The 20,951-nt window shown below is 50.1% G+C and overlaps 3 protein-coding genes across 3 annotated transcripts; 2 read left to right on the top strand and 1 right to left on the bottom strand.

Moving 5' to 3' along the window:
• Positions 1-9,168: 9,168 nt before the first annotated feature.
• Positions 9,169-12,555, top strand: TRIREDRAFT_3892 (uncharacterized protein; the record flags this gene model as incomplete). Its single annotated transcript, XM_006965152.1, has 3 exons — positions 9,169-9,180; positions 9,426-10,959; positions 11,042-12,555. 3 exons carry the CDS (start codon positions 9,169-9,171, stop codon positions 12,553-12,555), a joined length of 3,060 nt encoding a protein of 1,019 aa, XP_006965214.1.
• A 984-nt stretch (positions 12,556-13,539) lies between these two features.
• On the bottom strand, positions 13,540-17,703 carry TRIREDRAFT_77850 (uncharacterized protein). Its single transcript, XM_006965249.1, has 5 exons — positions 17,482-17,703; positions 17,309-17,420; positions 14,440-17,231; positions 14,126-14,386; positions 13,540-14,077 (listed from the first exon to the last, which is right to left on the bottom strand). The coding sequence occupies exons 1-5, from the start codon at positions 17,488-17,490 to the stop codon at positions 13,757-13,759; spliced, it is 3,495 nt and encodes a 1,164-aa protein (XP_006965311.1). The 5' UTR covers positions 17,491-17,703; the 3' UTR covers positions 13,540-13,756.
• A 639-nt stretch (positions 17,704-18,342) lies between these two features.
• On the top strand, positions 18,343-20,764 carry TRIREDRAFT_3891 (uncharacterized protein; the record flags this gene model as incomplete). Its single annotated transcript, XM_006965151.1, has 2 exons — positions 18,343-18,687; positions 18,761-20,764. The coding sequence occupies 2 exons, from the start codon at positions 18,343-18,345 to the stop codon at positions 20,762-20,764; spliced, it is 2,349 nt and encodes a 782-aa protein (XP_006965213.1).
• Positions 20,765-20,951: the final 187 nt, after the last annotated feature.

Below are 20,951 nucleotides of genomic sequence, written 5' to 3'. Positions count from 1 at the left end.
GATGGTGGTGGAGACAGCAACAGTCTCGGTGGACAGGACGGTGCTGTGAGCCGGGCAGTTGGTGACCTCAGGGCCGCAGGAGACGACGGTGTGGACCGAGGTGGCGTAGACGGTCGAGGTCGTCAGGGGGATGGTGTTGGTGGCCACGGAGGTGGTCTGCTGGCGGGCCGGGCAGTTGGTGACGGTCTCAGGGCAGGCCGTGATGGTGACCAACTCGGTGGTGTAGTCGGTGGAGATGGGCTCCTGGGCGAGGACCGAGGTGGCCAGGACAGCAGCGGCGACGGTGAAACGCATCTTGATTGTCTTTTTGGTTGTTTTTGGAAAGGTTCTTGAAGAACAAAGTATAGATTGGTCAAAGAAAGAGTGGATGAAAGCGTAAAGCTTCGTTTGTTTGTTTGGTTGTTTGAAAGAATGGACGACCGAAGTCAAGAGCGAGCTGGCGATTGTGCTTGTTGGGCTGAGGAGGAAAAGAAGGAGAAAGAAGAGAAGGCCCTTGGAGTCGAGCGTGGCCGCATATTAATACTGCTGTTACCGCCTCCTCCACTCTCCTCTCCTCTCCTCTCGCTGCATGGTGGGCGCATATCGACCCGACGGCTTGACCTCACGTCCAACGTCGACCTCGCGCCCCCATTGATCCATCCATTGGTCCCGTTGGCTCCATTGGATACCCCGGGAAATTGCGTCCCAGAGCGGATGTCAATCTAGGGGGTTCGCAAGTGGGTGTCGAGGTGGAGATGCTTGTCGCGCCAGTTTCATCCGCCAATTCGCACAGAGGCACGATGGAGGGCTCACGAACCATGCCGGGCCAACCCCTGTCTCTGATTTCTGCAGGTACAACATCGCTCCGTACCGTGTGGCAAACGGTCCAGGTCCAACGCGCGAATGAGCGGCGGCTTCATCTTGTGGGTGCTTGCAGCGGCAACACATCACCTCGCTATTGGCCACGACCCCTGCTGTCTTTCCTGGCCGCCTTTTGTGCGAGTCTGCCGTACGAGGCAATAGAACTGCAAATCTCTTGGTGAGCAGTGCAGGCATTGATGGCTGAAGCAACGGCGCCCGTCAATGAGAGACAGAGAAGAGAGGAGTCGCGCATGTCCTCGCTCACTCACTCACTCTCTCTCTCTTCCTCTAACCTTCCACTTCGCCTTTCCTCTCTGTCCAACGAGCACAATCAGGATATTGATCGCAGCAGTTGGACAGACTACCTGGAGACGGGTCGTTATTGCAATCATTCATCTCGACGTGTGATTTGCTCACCGTCTCTGTTATTCCAGGCCGAGACACGTGCAGACGAACAAGGTTGTACTTTACACATGTCGCCCTGGTTCCCAAAACCTTCCCAGTTGGCATCCGTGAAAGACTAGAGCGCCCCATGGACAGCAACGGACGGAGTACGCGAGCTGGTACCTCGTCGACTAGTATGATATGTTCGTTGCCGGCTTCATCGTTCCGCTGGTTACATGTCTGATGATGCTTGCACTCTAATCTCTGGATCCGATAATCCTAGCTCGTATACAGCATTCTTTGCGCCGTTCCATGGACAGGCATCGCCTTCTAACGCGGTTCCGAGGTGAAGTGGCACGGCTGAGAATCTTGGTTGATCGACTCGGGAGGCGGGAGGCGGGCCTCTGCCTCTGTTTGTTTCTTTGTTTTGCTTCTTTGCTGCAGCTTGGTCTCAAGCTGATCTGTTTTGTGGGCTCCCAAAGGGCGGCGTTTGATAACAGTACCATCGAGGCTGCGACAGGCCTACCGAGATGCGCAAGGAGGCGACAGAAGGCTGGGGCCTGCATGAGGATGGCGAGATTGGCGAAGTTGACCCTTCCCTCTGTAGTGGTTGAGCAGTGAAGCATTGCTTCTAAAGCCAGCCTTGGCCCTCGCCACGGCAAAAGTAGCATCAGTACCGAGCCTTCTCTGATCCGTGTCGTCGGGCAAGGTAGCATCTCTGGAGGGCAAGGAGTCTATAGCATCTGCTGGACCCCAGTGCTGCCGGGATGTTGCTCGAGATAGCGAACGAGCTGACCCATCCAACCTTCCTGTAATGGACATGTCTTTAGCAGCAGGGGATTCTCCGACGTCGACTCCAGCCCGGACCTTGTCGCCAAAATGGAGTTGCCACTGGATGGAAGTGCGTATTTCCTTCAAGCAGCAGCAGTGCTGCACGAGTACTCGTATGCATGCAAGAGTGCATTGCGGTCTGGGTCTTGGCCGGTTGTCCGTTTGAAGAACCCTAAGATCCAGCTGTTGGTGTCAGGAGAGCTCCGATTCCACCCACTCCTATACACGTTGGAGGCATGTAACGCTGATACCTCGAGCTTCTAGTACAAGCACGCATGCATGAATGCGTCTGTCCAACACGTCCCGACAAAGCTCAGATCTGTCTGAGTAACAACAAAGTCCGCGTGCCACATCTGATGCCGGGGTGCCCAGTTGCTTTGCCCTTGTCGTCACAGAATCCAGAACAGAAGCAAGGAGGGGAGCTCTCCACCACGTGCACCGTGTTGGCCCGGTGTAGTTGGCACGTTACCAAAGGACAAGCAGCAGGGCCAACAAGCCCGTTCAAAAGCTCTGCATTTGCCTCATTCCCCGTAAATTTGCTAGCAGCAGCAGCAAGATCAGTCTTGTTCTACCAGTACTAGCCGGAGATGGCCCAGGTCTCTTTGCTGACTGAGTGGAGTTGTCAGACAGCGCGACCAGCATGAACCGTGGAATGGTGCTCGTGATTGTGCGAATAGGTTTTGCTCCCATGAGGATGGATTGATCTCGCTGCGAAGCTGTCATTCGAAAAGTGGCGGCAAGGGATGAAACAAACAGACGGGCGGTGACATGACGCGGAGTTGCCCGAGAGGGTGGCTGATGTTGCCATCGTTGCTCTCTGTTGTTGTTATGTAGGTCACTGTTGTTGTTGTTGCTTGCCATGCCTCCTCCACGAGAGAAAAGACAGAGGGAACGTACCCTCGCAGTTGGAGGTGAATGCCTGAGGTGTCCATCATCGCTACCTACGGTAGGTACCTTACCTTACCTGGATATCACGGCGACATCAACACGCTACAGGTACCTGTGCCTAGGTACGGTATTAGTGTATTTCCCGGAATTCCCCTGAGCAATTTACTCCGCAAATACAGCAGTGGTCAGTCGATTCCCATCTATGGTTTCTACTGCATGAAGGCAGATACTACGTACCAGGCAGTATCAACACGATGCCCAGCGTATCACCAGCACTGCAGCTCTCATCAACACGCGGGATAATACTAACAGGTAGCGCCTGAAATTGTGTACAGTAATACCACAGCTGCATGTACAGTACAGTAGGTACCTTAGGCTGCCGCCACACGTGCGCTAATGCAGGAACCGTCCCTCCATCTGCCCATCTCACTTTTGAATCTTGGGGATGATGCTTCGCTCTGTGGCTGGCTCTGCTTTCCAATGAACCCGAGCCACTATCTCTGCTCCTCTGTGGCCGCCCGCACTCGGTGGAGTCCGCCAAAGACAGACCGTCTCGTCCGCCATGGGACCAAAGAGGAGAGAATGGGGGGGGAGAAGAGACTGTCACTAAATTAGCCGCGGAAACGTGGGAAGGTCGAAAAAGCCAGGCCAAACTGCTCTGAGAAGGTGAATCGGCGGCACTTCGCTGCGCAGGGTTGCGGCCGAGCGTCGGGGAGGCAAAGATGCTACTCTTTTTTTCACCTTGCTGTCCCTTGATTAGCCCGAAGCTACGCAGCTGCTAATAATGCTAGTACAACTACTACCTAGTAACTCGTCAGACTAGGCCTTCTCCTGTCCTGAGATGGTGGTCAAGAGGCCCCGAAGAGTCCAGTTGGACGAGGGGGAGGGGGCGCTGTTGAGCTGGATTGGGCACCAGGTGTGTCTGCTCCATCATCTAGAGTGCCGACAGGGAACATGACTATCTCTGTGATGCTACTGCAGGCAGGGACGAAGCGAGCTGGACCAAGTGAGTGATGGCGGTGAGGGCGGGAAAACGCGCACAATTGCAGCCTGCAGGTGTCTCGAGTGCGCAGGATGCGTCCGTCTTGTCTCTTGTCCGCGTGCTCCCCTGCCAGCTTCCTTCAATTAAACTCCTTCTCCATAGATCGTCGCGTCGGCGCGTTGGCTGGCTGCTGTTATCCGCCGAATGGACCCAGGTGGCTGCTTGGCGCTGTCTGCTTGGCGCTGTCTGTGATGCTTCGCAGTGCTCAACCTCATTTCAGCTGTTGCACGGCGCGTAAACGGCTCCCGTCGATCATGCACCGAGCTGCTGCTGCTGCTGCTGCTTCGCCTCTCTCTACGTCATATTCTGGTATCCTGCCTTTCTTTCCTCGTCCCTCTTTCGCTCTTGTCGCTCGGTGACGTCCAAACCTCCACTGGCCCCTCAAGGTACGCTGGTGCGTGCGTCTGGATAAGAGGGCATCACAGCCACACTATCCGCAACCTCGAGAGATCTTGGGCTCCTACATACTCGGCGGGTTGACTAATGGCCTAGCCATAAGGCCCCCGCCTCTCCCTACTAGAGAGGCAGGGACCTAACCTATATCTTTTATTAATGCATATCCTTTTATTATAGCATAACTGCTGCACTATAATGCCTAAGTAAAAGGAAAATAAAAAAAGAATTAATAGCTATATAAAACTATATTTAAGGTTTTTTTTAATATAAAAATTAATATATTAAGTATTATTATAGTAATATAATTTATATTTAAAAATATTAAAAAAGATATATTTATATTTATAATATACTAATTTAATATTTTATAATAATAATAAAAGGCTTATCTTTTAATAATAAGTTATATACCTTTAAAACTTTTAACTCTTTTAAATTTTAATTAATTTCTTAATTTATTTTTTTATTAAGTTTAAGGCTAAGACCTTTTATATAAAAGAACCTAAAAATATTAAAATAATAACTAAATAAAGTCTTTATATAGTTAAAAGTTATAATAATTTTAATATTACTATTATTATTATTATTATTATTATCTTCTTTAATATTATTACTAGCAGTATTATTAAATAATAATATTATAATATAATTAGCCTTAAGGCTTTAATTAATTTTATTATTTTTTAAGTTAGCTTTTTTATTAATTTTAGGCTTTTTTTTAACCTTTTTAAGCTAGGTTATAAGTTTAAGGATTTTTAAAAAATTAAGCTATAGTATTATTTTTAAAAAAAAGAAATAATAATTATTATTAGCTTTATTTTATTTTTATATAAATTATTATAATATCTCTCTTTTTTTTAAAGTCTTTTAATTTTAAAAATATACTTAAAATGCCTTTTTTTAATATTTTTATTTATTAATAGCAGCCTAGCTATAAAAGTAAGGCTTTAATAAGGCTTTAGCTATATTTAAGGCATATTATTATTATAGCTAATATTAATACTTATAAGCCTATACTTAAGCTTTTTTTTTTACTTTTTATTATTATTAAGCAGCTATTTTATTATAAAGCTAAGTAATAATATAAGTATTATTAGTAATACTTTAAATTTAATAGTAAGTCTTTATTTAGCGCACTTTATACTAAATTTAATAATTTTAAAGTTATTATATTTTCTTATTTTAATAATTTAAAATTATTATATAATTTATATAAGTAATAGTATTTTAAATAATATTTTAAGTTAGGCTACTTAAAATCTTAAGCTTCTTTTATATATCCTATACTAACTTCTTAATTAACTGCAGTAAGATTATATTTTAAGTAAAAAGGCTAAGTAAAAGTAGCTTTAGCTATTACTTTTAGCTATAATAAAGTAATAATAATACTAAATTAAGGTTAAAAGGCTAAAGGCTAGCTTTTTTAAATTTAATATAAATATAATAAGCTTTAAAAGCAGCTTTATATATTTTATTTTATTAATAAAAGAAGTTATATTTTATAATACTTATATTATTAAAGATTATAAACTTTTATAAAAACTTTTACTATTACTGCTTAAAATATTAATAAATACTAATATTAAAAGGTTAAAGAAAATAGCTTATATATAAAAAAAGCTTAAAAGGCATAATATTAAAAAGATTATAATACTATATAAATTTAAGGTTTTTATAAGTAGTAAATCTATTTATTAATAAAAGCTAGTAAATAGTTTTTATTTTTTTTTAATATAACCTTATTAATAATATTTAGTTTTACTTTAAGTTAATTAAGTTATTTTTAATAAGTAGCTAAATTAACTTTTAATTATATAGCTTTTAAAGCTTAAGTTAAAAGTAAAGAAATTATAATTAAAATACTATAGCTATTATAAAGCTTATTAAGTATTATTAAATCTAGTTATTATTTATATAATAACTATATTTTTATTAATTAAGGCTATTATATAATCTTTAAAAATAACTTTTATAAAAAAAATAAAAAAAAAGGGATAGCTTTATTAATAATACTAATAGTATTAATAAAAGTTAAGGACTTTTTATTCTTTAATTAAAAAATAACTAAATATATATTACTTTTCTTTTATATTAATATAAGTCTTAATAAGCTTTTTATTTATTTAAGTTATAAAGGAGTTTTATTAAAGTTTTAAAAGTTATAAGCTAAGATATTAAAGGCAGTAATTATAGCTTTTAACTTCTTAAACTATAACTCTAGCTTATTAATATTAAGCTTTACTTTAGCTTATTATATTTCTTTAATCTTTACTTTTTAAAAGTGTAATTTAAAATACCTATTTTTAAATCTATAGATTTAATACTTATTAAAATTAAGAACTAGTTTAAATAATTAATAATAATAAAGGAAGTTAGCCTAGTTAATAAAATAAGCCTTTATAAAAGTAAAAGAGCTGCCTTTTATTCTTTAAGTATATATTATAATAGCTTTTTCCTCTTTTTTAATTAAAGCTATAGGCATGCTGCTAGTTCTGCCTTTAAGTAAGGCTAGGCTAGCCTTTAAAAATTATATATATTTCTTAATAAGATTTTTATTAATATAAAATTATAATATAGTTTTATAAATTATTAAGGGATATATAAATTATAAATTTATATATATTTAATAAGTTAGTATTTTATTATTAATATAAAACTATACTACTGCAGCTATATATATTAAGCTATCCTTTTTAAATTTAAATATATTAAAATAAGGAAGTTAATTAAGATTTTATAAAAATTTAAAAGTAATTAAGTATAATTTAATTAAGTTATAGTATTATAAAGTTAAAAAAGAAGGATATATATTAATAAAAGATATAGGTTAGGTCCCTGCCTCTTTAGTAAGGAGAGGCAGGGGCCTTATAGCCAGGCTATTAGTTAACCCGCCAAGTACTACTAATACCAGTTTCCGATTACTTACGCACTACTATGTGAGAGTACTCGGCGAACCATGATCCTCTCATAAGCAAAGAGATGAAGCTTATTTTGCCGGCGCCACGAAACAAGAGACGAAATGACCACAATATCGGCTGGTCGCATTTGCATCGCATGATTTGTCGCCACTGTTACACGAGTCACAGCGGGTGGTACGCAGTACAGCAGGTACAGCTATCTATTTCGCCCCTTCTTTCCTCCTGCGCTATTAGAAGATCAAGCCGCTCGTTCGACGACAAATATGCTCAGCGTTCTAGTGGCGTCGTGTATGTCGGCGTTTCGACTCTGCCCCCCCCCCCAAGGCGTCCCACCGGCTCCGTAGAGCTTCGAGTCCGCTTCATGACTGCCTTGCAGCCTACCTCCGTCGATCAACGGGAGGACTGGATGTATAGAGAGGCTTTCGATGACGTTGAGTGATCTTGATCTCCACAACTGACATGCTTGGTTGTTTGAAAGATCTCTGAAGGCGAGTGTCGAGGTCCCTCGTTCGACGCTTCGACGCTTCGACAAGGCAGGCGTAGAGCAAATGATGTGGCTTCGGCTCAGATGAACCCGCAAGCTCGAATACTAGATGCAAAAGTAATGGATTCCAGCATGGACTCCAGAGGTATCTACCTACCTAGTAGCTTTCCAGCTCCTTGACGAAGCTGTAGGGGAACCAACATGCCACCTGTGTTCACGGTCTAGGGTAGTATGACCAAATGCTTCTGCAAACTCGGCCTCTACTATCATATTCCTCTTGATGTCACTCAAAAAGGGTGATAGATCGGCCTACGTCACACGAATTGCTCCAGCCGTTTACGCGTACTGAGAAACAATGTACCTACTTACTCATCAAGGCGGAGCTTCGATGCTTCCGAGGAGGTATCTCGTACAGGGGCGATTTGTAGGTACCTATATCGCCTTATACCGCACCTCACGATATTAAGGCAACTCGTGCGCAATCTGCAGATCCAACGCTCGGTGAACACGCTTATTGTAAGAGGAATGCCACGGCCGTATGCACCCTAACCTGTTGATAAGAGTAGGTACTCATTGTTTAGTCTCATCAGCGATTTCATCTCGTCCTTGAGCTGCAGTGTCTGCAACTTTGGATCTACATGTGCACGTGAGCAGACGCGAGTTTACAGCACCATCGACCATGACACGACCAATGCCATTCCTCGTAGCGTAGGCAGTAAATAATTCAAGTGCACGAGCAGACGCCCAATAACAAGGTCGTCAGAGGCTTTCAGCGTGTATACCTTCAAGGTTCCATGAAGCTCATGTTATCACAGCTTCGTACCTAGGTATGCCGCCGCCGTCTTGATAACCGAATGAGGTTCAGACCGCACTGTGAAGCAGGCACCAAAAAATGCCGTGAGACGGCACAGTGCGGACTCCGTGCCCACAGCGCTGGATTTTTGCCCGAAAATCATCCGCTTCAAACTTCTTCCATCTGTATCTACCACCCCCACAGGCTGCACCGACTTTCGAAATAGCGAATAAAGACGCACATTTCCGTGTCCGAGCGAACGAACGAACAAGTGCAAGGCTGGCTTGTGACAGCTGTGGGTTCTCCTCTACCTCGATACTCCCACGACGACCAAACCTTCCAAGACTTGGACATCCGCCGCCTCGACTTTTTCTTTCCGCGATACACGAACACGAACGAAAACAAAGACTTTCGACCCAGGCATGCCTTCGCGGTAGCCTCGTGCCGCCTACTAGTCTAAGCATGCTGCATGTTGCATTCACAAGGCTGCCAGAGTTATAGCAGCGCCCCCCTTCAGCAAACACGCTCTTCTAGAGCTTTTCTTCTCTCTTTTTTTTCTTTTGTTGTCACTTCTTGATATCATTCTGCAAGCATGGAGAGCCAGGTACGTCAGTTTGCATGTCTTGGACACACGAGACCCTGGCTGCTGTTTCCCCTCTATGGATTTTTTTTCTTCCTGTGGTGCCCCGCCATCGGCAATCTCCCGCTGAAGCCATCATGGAGGAAAGAAACAAGACAACGGCCATCGAGATTTTCGCTTCTCCCTCGCCGAGCAAACGCCTCTTGTGGCCGATGGCCACATTTGCTGCCCCGAGGCCCAGCATATAGCTAACGATCGTTTACCTCTAGGTCGAGAACGCCGTCGAGATTTTGTCGAATCCCGCCTCCGATCAGTCTGTTAAGGAGCAGGCGTTTGATTATTTGAACCGTCTGAGGACCGACCCATCAGGATGGCAAGCGTGCACGAATCTGTTTGCTCGAATCCCCCGAACGTCCGAGGTCGTGCGTATGGTGTGTCTTGAGGTGGTCAACTTCGCCGTTCACACTCAGGGCCTCGATGCCGACAGCCTGGCCTTCCTTAAGCAGACACTGCTGCAGTATGTCCGCCAAGCATACGGCCCCGGGGCTCAGCAAGAGCCGGATCCTGCGCACCTCCAGAACAAGCTCACGCAGACATTGACATACCTCTTCGTCTTCCTCTATCGTGACGGCTGGCAGAGCTTCCTCGACGACTTCCTCGACTTGACCGGGCTCCCTCAAAACATCGACAACGTGCCCGGTGTTCTCTTCTACCTGCGAGTCCTGTCGTCGGTGCACGATGAGATTGCAGATATGCTCCTGTCACGGCAGACGAGCGACTCGAAGCGAAATACCGAGCTCAAAGATCAGCTGCGCGCCCAGGATATGCAAAAGGTCGCCGAGTCGTGGAAACAGTTGCTCTCCAGATACAGCGGAAACGATGTCGTGGTTGACCTTGTTCTGAAAGTCATCGGCAAGTGGGTGAGCTGGATGGACATTTCGCTCGTCGTCAGCCAGGACATGCTGAACCTGCTGCTGCCCGTGGTTGGGCGGACTGGCAGTGAGGACAAGGTGCGGGATACTGCTATCGATACCCTGACGGAGATTTGCGGCAAGAAGATGCGGTCGGCGGACAAGATGGACATGATCTCGTTCCTTAATTTGCAGAACATTGTGAGCCAGCTGGTCGCCAGCCCCATGCTTAACGAACTCAAGGGCACCCCGCAGTACGACACAGATCTTGCCGAGGCTATTGCCAAGCTCGTTAACACCACAGTGTCGGATATTGTGAGGGCTCTCGACGACAACCAAGCCAGCGAAGAGACACGGACGCTGGCCAAGCAGCATCTGGACGGCTTTCTTCCGCTTCTCCTGCGGTTCTTCTCCGACGAATACGATGAGGTGTGCTCGACTGTCATCCCATCATTGACCGACCTCCTCACCTTTCTGCGGAAGCTGGGTCAGCTTAGCCCAGAATACTCTGGCATGCTGTCACCAATTCTCAATGCGATCATTCGGAAGATGCGATACGACGAGACATCATCATGGGGAAATGAGGACGAGCAGACGGACGAGGCAGAGTTCCAAGAGCTCAGGCGACGCCTGCAGTATCTCCAGAAAACCATTGCCGCCATTGACCAGGGCTTGTATATGGACGTTCTGAGCAATCTCGTGGCCACCACTTTCCAGACGCTGGACCAGGCGGGATCGCAGATGGATTGGCGGGACCTCGACCTCGCACTGCATGAGATGTACCTCTTCGGAGAGCTTGCGTTGCCGAACCAGGGTCTTGGCACGAAGAACCAGCCGTCTTCTGAAGCGTCGGAGAGACTGGTCGTGATGATGCAGAAGATGGTTGAATCAGGTGAGTTCCCTTGTGAGAAGCAGCCCATGGGCGCTCACTTGTCTTCCTATATCTGGACAACCAGCTGACAAGTTGACTCTAGGTATTGCCAATTTCTCTCATCCCGCAATCCTCCTTCAGTACATGGAGATCTGTGTTAGATACTGTGCGGTTTTCGAGTCTCATTCCCAGTACATCCCCCAGGTCCTGGAAAATTTCGTGCGTCTGGTCCACCACAACCATGTGCGTATCAAGACCCGGTCTTGGTATCTCTTCCACAGGTTCATCAAGCACCTGCGCTCTCGTGTCGGCAACGTCGCCGAGACGGTCATTCAGTCGATTGGAGATCTGCTGCCCATCAAAGCGGAAGTGCCTGGAGAGGATGCTGATGATGATATGTCCTCGGACGAGTCGGATCATTCTGCGGATGCGCTCTTCACCAGCCAGCTCTACCTCTTCGAGGCCATCGGATGCATCTCTTCTACACATAGCACTCCGGCAGAGAAGCAGGCATTGTATGCTCGATCGGTAATGGACCCCCTCTTCCGGGATATGGAGGTTCATCTTCCTCGCGCCAAGGGGGGCGACGCGCAGGCGACACTCCAGATCCATCACATCGTCTTGGCTCTCGGTACCCTTGCCCATGGCTTCTCCGACTGGACTCCCGGGACTGCGGCGACAAACCAGCATGGCCCGCCGGACAAGCTTGTCTCGGACGAGTTTTCTCGCGCGGCGGAGGCAATCCTTATCGCCCTCAGCGAGCTGAACTCGTCGGCAGAAATCAGGACGGCATGCAGATCTGCCTTTTCAAAACTGCTGGGCGTCTTGGGTGCTGCCGTTCTCCCACAGCTTCCAAAGTGGATCGAAGGACTGCTCTCTCAGAGCTCATCCAAGGATGAGATGGCCATGTTCTTGCGTCTTCTCGATCAAGTGGTGTTTGGATTCAAGTCGGAGATATACGAGGTTCTCAACATGCTGTTGACGCCTCTCCTCCAGCGAATCTTTGGAGGCCTGGGCGAGCCCATCTCTGGCACGGACGACGAGATACAGCTGGCCGAGCTCCGGCGAGAATATCTCTCCTTCATTCAAATCATCCTCAACAACGGGCTGGAAGGTGTTCTTGTCAGCGAAGCGAACCAAGGCTTCTTTGAGCCCATGATTGCTTCTGTCCTCGAGCTGGCAAAGACATTGGACGGAAACCTCGGCCCCAGCCGCCTGGCCTTTACCATTATGGGCCGAATCTCCTCGCTTTGGGGCGGCCCTGACGTTGCCACAATCTCAAAGACGCCCTCGGCACCCACCGGCAGTCCCAGCCCGGTAATCCCCGGCTTCGATCACTTCATGATGGAAAGGTTCCATTCTACTTGCTGGGAGGTCCTGCGGAATCCTAACTTTAAGCCGTCGAGCGACGCACAGACGAAGCAAGTCTTGACAGAGATTGCTGCTTTGGAGCAGACGATATACACCAAAACAGGCGACATGTTCATACAACAGATGCAGAACGAGGTTTTCCCTAGCCTGGGCATCAACGGAGATGACTTTTTGCGATCGTTGACCACCTCGGCGGACAAGAGGCAATTTTCTACATACCTGCAGCACATGCTGAGTCGTCGGTAATGCCATCATACCTACTATACACACGATAGTATCGAAAACTTATATACCACTTCTGGGATAGTGGGGGCTCGGTTCGGTAGAGGTTGAACTACATGGATGCAGGACGGGGTATACAAGGCAGGGCGGATGCGGTTCACAAAGAAATACAGATACAGAGCAATACCCTACCTTTCTGGGTAGAAGAGAAGGCGATGAAGGAGGAAGAAGAAAACAAAACACATTATAGAGTCAGCACTACTACCGAAACCTAACCCCTTATACGGCCACTTGTCTCTTTCTATATCTTCTTCCCTCTCTGTCCCCCTTTTTGCACAAAAAGTTTTATTCTTTCACAAGGACAAGAGAGGGAAACATGGCTGGAAATGAATTCCCCTATGTTGTTTGGTTTCAAGGCGCGCGCGTGTCGGTGTGGATGGCAAAGGGGAAAAAAAGGGAGCATTCTGTTGGTTAAGGAAAGGAAGAGAGGCAGAAAGGCAGAAAGGGGGGGAAAAGATTTAGGTAGCGTATATAGTGTAATTAATATTTTAAACCCATGATGATGTTTCGTGAAGCACATGTATAGATCCCTTTTCAGTTAGTTGAAAAGCGCCGGTGTTGCTTTTTTTGCGTTGTGGTGTTAGGCTGATGATGATGAATTGCATGTCCTTGACCTGGGACACACAATGGCAGAAGACATCACGTTTGTCGTACATTCCTCTGCTGCCATGACATTCCCACGAGGATCAGTGAGAAAAAAAAGGGATGACCATTTTGAAGAACCCGCTGGGCTAGCCGCCATCAATTAAGTCTATCTTGATAATAAAGAAAAAACAAACAAACAGACAAACGAATAAACAAATCAACCAAACTCTGCTGCGACTACCGCTTACCAACGCAAACAGCAACAAAGGTGATTAGCAAGGGGAGAGGAAGAATAGCTGAGAAGAATCTGTATAGTGCCCTAATATACTCCAATTTCTATACCTTTCATTATGTAAATCACCACACCGTGCCTTGTTATCGCAACAAATCTCCCTCCTCTTTCTTTATACGGTGCCCTCCTCCATCACGCAACACCAATTTCCCTCCTTGTTCTTCTCCCCAACAGCAGCCAATTAGAATGAGAAAGGAAAAGAAAAAAACGGGGTCCATAAAGGGGGAAAAAAGGTTGGGTGGGAGAAGATTTGCCGGAATGGTCTGAAAATTCGCCGTCCCAACTTGCTCAGATGATGATGTAGCCTCCGCCGGCGAGACTCCGCCAATCACGCACACCCATGGCCTCTTCAAGCTCGACGCACCACCAGAGCACCTCCCTGGCCTTGTCAACATGCCCGCTCTCCTCGTGGGCGCGAGCGAGCGCGAACCACGCGTCTGAGTAGTCCCAGCCCGTGCCGAGGCGGGTAAGTCCCGACAGGAGCGTAAATGCACGGTCACGCGCGGCTAGGCGGTCAATGAGAGGCAGATGGAAAGCCTTGTAGGGCTGGGGAAGTGCATCTTCATCTCGAGACTCGCCGCCGGAGCCTGTAGCTTTGGCAGAATCTTTCTCATCGCCTTCACCAGGGTTGGCGTCGGTTGAACTGGGGTCGGAGACAAGCCCCAGGGGAGTGAATGGTAGCGTCTTGAGGGCGGTTGGCGAAGATTCAGAGGTGGCTTGGCCGGCATCGTCAAAGATCTCGTGTCCGTCCAAGGGGGGGATTGCGGGCGTTGGAAGCAGCTTCTCGCTATAAATGTCAAGAAGAATGTTGGATAGTCCAACGATTGCTGCGGGATGATCGGGGTAATACGCCAAAGCAGACTCGAACTCGGCCCGAGCAGCATATGGCATTTCTTTGGCCACGGCTAGGAAACCCAGCTTGAATTATTTGTTAGCCATCTGCAACATGTAGCCGTAATCAGCAAACTTACCTCAGAGTATATGTCACCCCATAGCTCATCGATACTCTTCTTCTCACCCCAAGATGGACTTCGGCTTGTTGCTGGCCCGCTGGCCGGGTCTTTTGCCACATCACTCTCAAGCGTCTGGATGAGCTTCTGCGCCTCAGCAACAGCGCCCTTGCAGTCTTCCAGCATCCCTGCCCGGCGGTAGAATCCGGCAATCATCAGCCACACTTTGATCAGAATGGCTGTCCGCTGATTCCGCTCCTTGTCTTTCGGGAACTTGATCAGGGGTAGAAGATGAGGTAGGGTGAAGCTAACGTCGCCTGATAGATCATCATCGGCGTACTTGGAGTTTGTGGAGAGGTACGAGTTCATGGAAGAGCGCGTCCTTCCCCGAGAGGAATTTGCCATTCGAGACTGCAGACGCCTGCCGGCGGTGGAAAAGAAGTCGTGATCGGTCGAGTCGTCTCCGATAACAGTAGCCTGATGTGAGAGGCCGCCCAGGCTCGACGACCTACGCCGCTGACTGCCGCTTCTAGTGGCCTTCTTCTTCAAACTGTTTCTCCTTCCAGACTCGCTCCTCTGGGTCTGGGCACCGAGGCTGCCGCTCCGTGACCGTCGTGTCCCGTTTTCTGCCGTGACCTGAACGGTTGGGGCGATGCTAGGGGCAGTCGTGTGTGACGTGGCAGGCCGATCTGGCGTTACTGTCTTCTCACCCAGCGTTGCGTTGCTCATCTGCTTGGTGGGTGGTCTCGACCTGTCCGCGCGCGACCCAAAGATGCTGCCCTTGAAGGTGCGTGAGGTCTTGGGCGGTTCTCTCACAACTGGTGGCTTGAGTGCTGGCTGTTGCACGTCGATGCTACCGAATAATCGTGCAAACAGAGTCAGCAGTTCATAACTGGCATTCACGGCGACGTCTGGTCCTTCCATGAGCTCAACCAAAGCGAGCTGTGTCATCTTGACGTCCAGAATTCCCACCTTCTCTTCATCACTCATATCATCGACAAGTCCTCTCGGGGGCGCGGCCTTTTCGGCGTCGTTGAGGTGCTCACTGCGGAACCCGCCGTCTGCCTTGCCGAAGAGAACGGTCGGGTCCTTGAACTGCTCCAAGGCACCCTCGCAGGCCCTCGCTGCCATGGTGTAGTCTTGCCGGGCGCTCAGGAGAAGGGCCAAGAGGTGCCACAGGGGGATGAGAGACCTCTCCTGCCAGTACGGCCCGTAAAACAGGTTGTAGTCCTCTTCGAACCCGTGCACGGCCATCAGCGCCGATCTGACGAGCTCGATAGCCGTAGCAAGCTCGCGACGCTCAGCCAGCAAGAGACCCAGGGCGAAGAAGCTTCGCACGTCCTTTGACCGACCGTATTCGGGGGCCAGAGACCTCCGGAGGCATCTGATGGCTTTGGACTGTATCTCAGCCCGTGATCCGGCTTCGGTCGTCACTCGAGACCAGTGAGCATGCGCAAGGCCAATGGCTTGCCATGCGAGGGCCACGGTTTGAGGCGGTGGGGCGTCCGGCTGCACCTGGCTCTCTTCTTTCTCCTCCGCAATCACAGGAGTGCCGTTCTCCTGCGCATTTACGTGTGGAAGCTTGGAAAGCCAATCCTCAAGTTCAGCACCCAGCTGCCGGGCCTTTTCGGCAGCCTGCAGATGGCCGTACGTGCACAGCACCATGACACCCTGTGACACGGTTTCCAAGGCAGTCTTGTCGTCGTCCAAGCTCGGCTCAGGGTGTCCCGTCTTGGCCACTCGCGCCTTGCCCTTCTTCACAATGTCCAGGTAGGAGTCGAGGGCTTTGAAGGCCAGGTCAAATTCAGCCACAGACAAGTGGACGGTGAATAAAGATCGGAGAATAGCAGTTGAGTGATATGTTCTCGTCGCGGCGCTGTACAGTGTTTCGAGGACGCTCCGGCTCAGGAGATCCCGACCACCCTGACCCAAATCTTGCTCACTCCATCCACGGCCGCAAAGAATGGACCAATTCATCATGACTTGCTTGATAAATGTCTCGACTTCCGCGCGTTCTTCGTCGGCTCGGGGAAAGGCAGTCTCGCTGAGCAGGAGGGCCTGATAAGCCGACTCTGCTCGTTGCAATTCTACCCTCAACTGGCTTCGAGCCGACATATCATCAACCATCTTTTCAGCTTGCCCGGTCGGATAGGGGAGATCGTTCTCCAGGATTCGCGACAACGCCAGGTAGTACTCGTTCCAGATCCTCCTCCGCGGCACGGAACCCTTGAAGCCGAAGCCGCCCGTGACAGGGGCCGACATAATTTTCCAGTATCTCGCCCAAGACCGGAAGCTGGAGATGGAGTTGGGATCGTCGAGAAAAATCTCGCTGTTGTGAAGCGCCTCGCTGGTGAGCATGCAATGCTCCGTAAGAAACAGCTCTGACCAGTATCGCAGCTGCTTGCGGATGCCGTGACCGCTCCAGACCCGGTCCAGTGACGGGAGACCCTCCTGCAGTGCAGCCAGCGCAGGCAGCCTCAATCCGTCTCTCATCAAGCAGTTCGCCCTGAGGTAGGCAGCCTTGAGTGCACACACGCTGGTCCATTCCGAGGCCGTATTCGCCGGGTCGATGTCTGGAATTTCTGCGGTGAGGCTCTTGGGCAGTCGCTCCAGGGCCAAAGAGTACTCGCCGACCACCCAATGCAGCCACCCGACGCAAACCTGGGCCTGGAACCGTTCCTCGGGGCGCGATTCGGACTCGATGACGGCCATGAGCCTCGGGAGTCGGTTCGGGACGTCGAGGTCGGACGGCTGCGTGCCGGCGGCGGTCACCTTGGAGATGGCGCATTCCGTTTCGGCGGTCAGCGTGAGGCCTGTGATGAACCAAGCACCCCTGATTAGCTTCCGGTGTATAGACGTCGAGCCGTCGGGAGTCGGATAGGGGACATACATTCTCGCGCCGGATCGTGTTTGCGGATCTTGCGAACCAGCTCCGGAACATCTGGCCAGTTGCCCTCGCATCGGGCGTCGTCCAGCGAGTCGGCATAGCGAGCCGCCTTTGTCTGAAACCACAGTCTGTTAGCGACAATTGCCGGCCGTCGTTACAGCTGCAGCTGTTCTTACAGCAGCCATCTTGCGCCCAGCTCAGGGGAGAGAGGGGGGCAAATCAGAGAAGGACCCTGGGAAAAGGTGGCTCGCAGCTGTTATTCAGCTCCCAAGCGGCAGCTCGACGCACGCCCAAAAAGAGAAGCTGCCTGTGCCGCTGACGAGTGACAGCTGAAGCGTAAACAGCGAGCCACCTCGAACGCCAATAACAGAAACAGACAAGACAAGAAAGGGACGGTGTCGCGACGACGCGAAAAGGGGGGAGGTGACGAGGCTGGTTGAGAGATGAACAATCAAATATGGACGTCCAAGGGATGGAGGCGGCTGGAGCATGTGGCAGCACAGAGCCCCGGGGCCTTTGACGTAGTGCTTAAGATTAGTGCAGCTACAGCGCTAACAGCAGCAATTCGTGCACTATTGCGAGGCGCTGCTGCGCTGAACAGGCATCAAGTCCCTTGTACACAGGAGCAACGCACCAATCAGGGGCGCCGCACGGAACCCCACGGTCGCTCGACAAGGAGCTGCAGGTACCTGAACTTTGCCCGTATGGGAAAGTGGACGGATTTGACATGGAAGAAAAAAAAAAAAGTTTCGAGTAAGCTCACCACAAGCATTCGTACGTACACACGAAGAATGAGATTTTGACGGCGGTGATGCATACAAAGACCAATTGACGATTGTGATCTTGGGTATCGCGCCTCACTCATCTGACAGATTTACGCTACAAGTGTCGCCTTTTACAGTGGCAAGCTGCCGCTTGTCCACATCTCCTCCCTTCCAACGTCGTCTCACAGACATCCCGCGAGGATCCTACCATCTCAGCCTCAACCGCACAGGTCTATATCTACCTTTAGGTATATACGGTCCATCTCAGCCAACATGTCATCCTCCGCCTCAACGACGGACCTCCGCGTCCTCACCCGGAAGCTCACGTCCATCCCGCCGGCGCAGCTCCCGCACTCCCTCCCTTCCCTCATCCGCCACGTCCTCCGATGCCGCGATGCGCTGTCCGCGCCTCAGGACCCGAAGCTCAAGGGCGATGCCTCTCAGACGTCTATGCTTGTGCATAAGCTCAAGACCAGCATCACCACTCACCTGAATGGCCGGAGTCGTGAGGGCAGATTTGCCGCCATTGGCCTGATCAAGGCGGCCGTTGACGTGGGAGGCTGGGAGACTCTGCGCGGCTCTGAGGCTTGGGTACGCGGGCTGGTTTCCATTGTTCAGGTACGGATATCGCCTATCCTCATTTTTGAGATGCTGTCTATTGTGAAGTCAGGAATGCTAATACCAAGTCCAGAAAGGCGACCCCGCAGCCTCCAAAGAACTAGCCATCGTGACTCTCACCAAAATCTTCATGCTCGTTCACCCTTATCAGACCCTCGTGCGAGAGGTTGCCACGCCTTTCCTGCCGGCGTTTGGCACAGCATGTCTGCAGCTCATCAAGTCCAAAGCTTCGGAAGCTCAATCTCCAGCTGCGCCCTTGACTCTCGTTGAAACCATCTGCAGCTCATTCTCGACCCTGATCCCTTTATACCCGCCTACCTTCCGTCCTTTCAGCTCCCAGATCCGGACCGCTGTCGGAGTCTACCTTGCGCCTACCTGCTCGGATGAAATCTCCGTCCCAGAATCCCTACAGCGAGCTGCTCGGCGCCTGGTCGCCTCCCTCCCCTTCGTTGCGGCCAAGTCCGGCGGCAGCGAAGAATGGGCCAAGCTCGTCGACGGAATTATCCACGAGTTTCATACCACCGCTGACCAGGTCCTTCGAGGCGTCGATGAATCGTGGGAGGCAACCAGCGGTCGTTCACAATCTCAGGTCGACGTCGATGGAGAGCCACACGGCAAGGGCACCTCTGTCGACAATTTGCCCGCCTGGTCCGGTCTCGAGGCCGGTGCCGAGCGGTTGATTGGGCTCTTCCACTTCCTCGCCGACCTGCTCAGCTATCCTACCAAGGCTGCCGTCGTAATCCCCATCAGCGGCCTCTTGGATACCGTTTCCAGAGTCTGCCTTGTCGCCCGGCTCTCCAAGTCCCAGACCTGGGAACAAGCCGTCGAGACCAACCCGGCCATTGGCAGAGAAGAAAAGGAGGAGCTATGGAGCTTGATGCCTGACATTCACGTCGCAGCCATGAAGCTCGTCGTCGCCCTCTTTGAGAGGCTGCAAAGACACATGCTGCCCCTGGTCCCGGAAATCCTCGACCACCTCATTCGCGTCTTCAAGTCCGGCATCAGCATCCCCTCCGTCCGCGTAGCCGGATACACCACCCTCAACACCATCCTCCGGCTCGCCGGACCAACACTATCCAAGCCCGCCGTGGACATGCTGGATCCCCTAGTTGGGGCATGCTGCCGCGACCTCCAACAAGACGCCGGCTTCCTCAAACCCGCCGACAAGCCCACCACCACCACCACCACCACCACCAGCACGGCCGCCAACAAAGGCACCAAGAGCGGTGCCGCCACCGTCAACACGGACCTCTTCCTCCAGCCCGCCGCCGCCGCCGCCGCAACCGAAGCTCCCACCCTGGAACCGCACCACAGGAACGCAGCCAGCGCCCTCCTGACAGCCATCCTCGCCCAGCTCCCGCAGTCGTACCTCAAGCCCGCCCTCCGCGGCCACCTCGACAAGACGGCCATCCTGACGCGCAGCCGCGACGCCATGCTCGCCAGCGTGCTCAATCCGTACAGGGACCAGCACGGCAGGATGTATCCCAGCATCTTGCCTCACCTGGTGCAGCAGTTCCCGCACGATCAAGGGCTGGAGGTTCTGCGCAGCAATCTGCGGACCAGTGGCGTCCAGGGCGCCGGAAGCGAAATGTTTGCCTCGCTAAGCGAGGTTGCCGAGTTGCAGCAAATCGATGAAGAGGAGGAGCAGGAGGAGGAGGAGGAGGAGGCAGGGCAAGAAGAGGAAAAGGAGCACAAGTCCGATGAGGAAATGCAGGATCCGACGTCGGAGAAGACAGCAGAAGCAGCCTCACGTTCCGACACGACTGTTGATCTCCCAGTTCAGAGTACCGTTTCCGCTCCCAATCCCTTTGAGCCTCGCGCCACATCGAGCACCGAAAGGGCAGCTTCCCCGCCAAAGAGGAAGCACGAGGGTACAGACGTGCCCATCAACCCCAAGCGACAGGAGCTCGAAAAGACTGAGCCCGCCGCTGCCTCGGCTTCGGTTACCGCACTGCAGACGAAAGGGGGTGAAAAGGGGGTTGAGCAGCAGGAAGAGTCAGATAGCGATGACGATGGAAGTGTGCACCTGAATATGGAGCTGGACGATGACGAGGAGGAGGAAGACGAAGAGGATTGAGTAGACTTGTCTTGAAATAAAAGTACAACAAGGATACTAAGCCGTAGAGAAGTGGCACGAGCCATGTATTGGATATACATATCTACATAAAAATGTACGATGCGGCTTACAATGACCACACTCTCTTCATTACAATTAGTAAAACCTTTCAACAACCGACACAAGAAGTAGGAGGAAGAATAATGTA

The sequence above is a fragment of the Trichoderma reesei genome, assembly GCF_000167675.1.
Source record: "Trichoderma reesei QM6a unplaced genomic scaffold TRIREscaffold_9, whole genome shotgun sequence".
Taxonomy (NCBI): Eukaryota; Fungi; Ascomycota; class Sordariomycetes; order Hypocreales; family Hypocreaceae; genus Trichoderma; species Trichoderma reesei.
This window is presented reverse-complemented; position numbering and strand designations above follow the sequence as displayed.

Coding starts and splice junctions, on each gene's coding strand:
- TRIREDRAFT_77850 (XM_006965249.1), bottom strand. Junction 17,232..17,308: donor ACACGATCCGGCGCGAGAAT/GTATGTCCCCTA, acceptor GGTTCATCACAG/GCCTCACGCTGACCGCCGAA. Junction 14,387..14,439: donor GGGGTGACATATACTCTGAG/GTAAGTTTGCTG, acceptor AAATAATTCAAG/CTGGGTTTCCTAGCCGTGGC.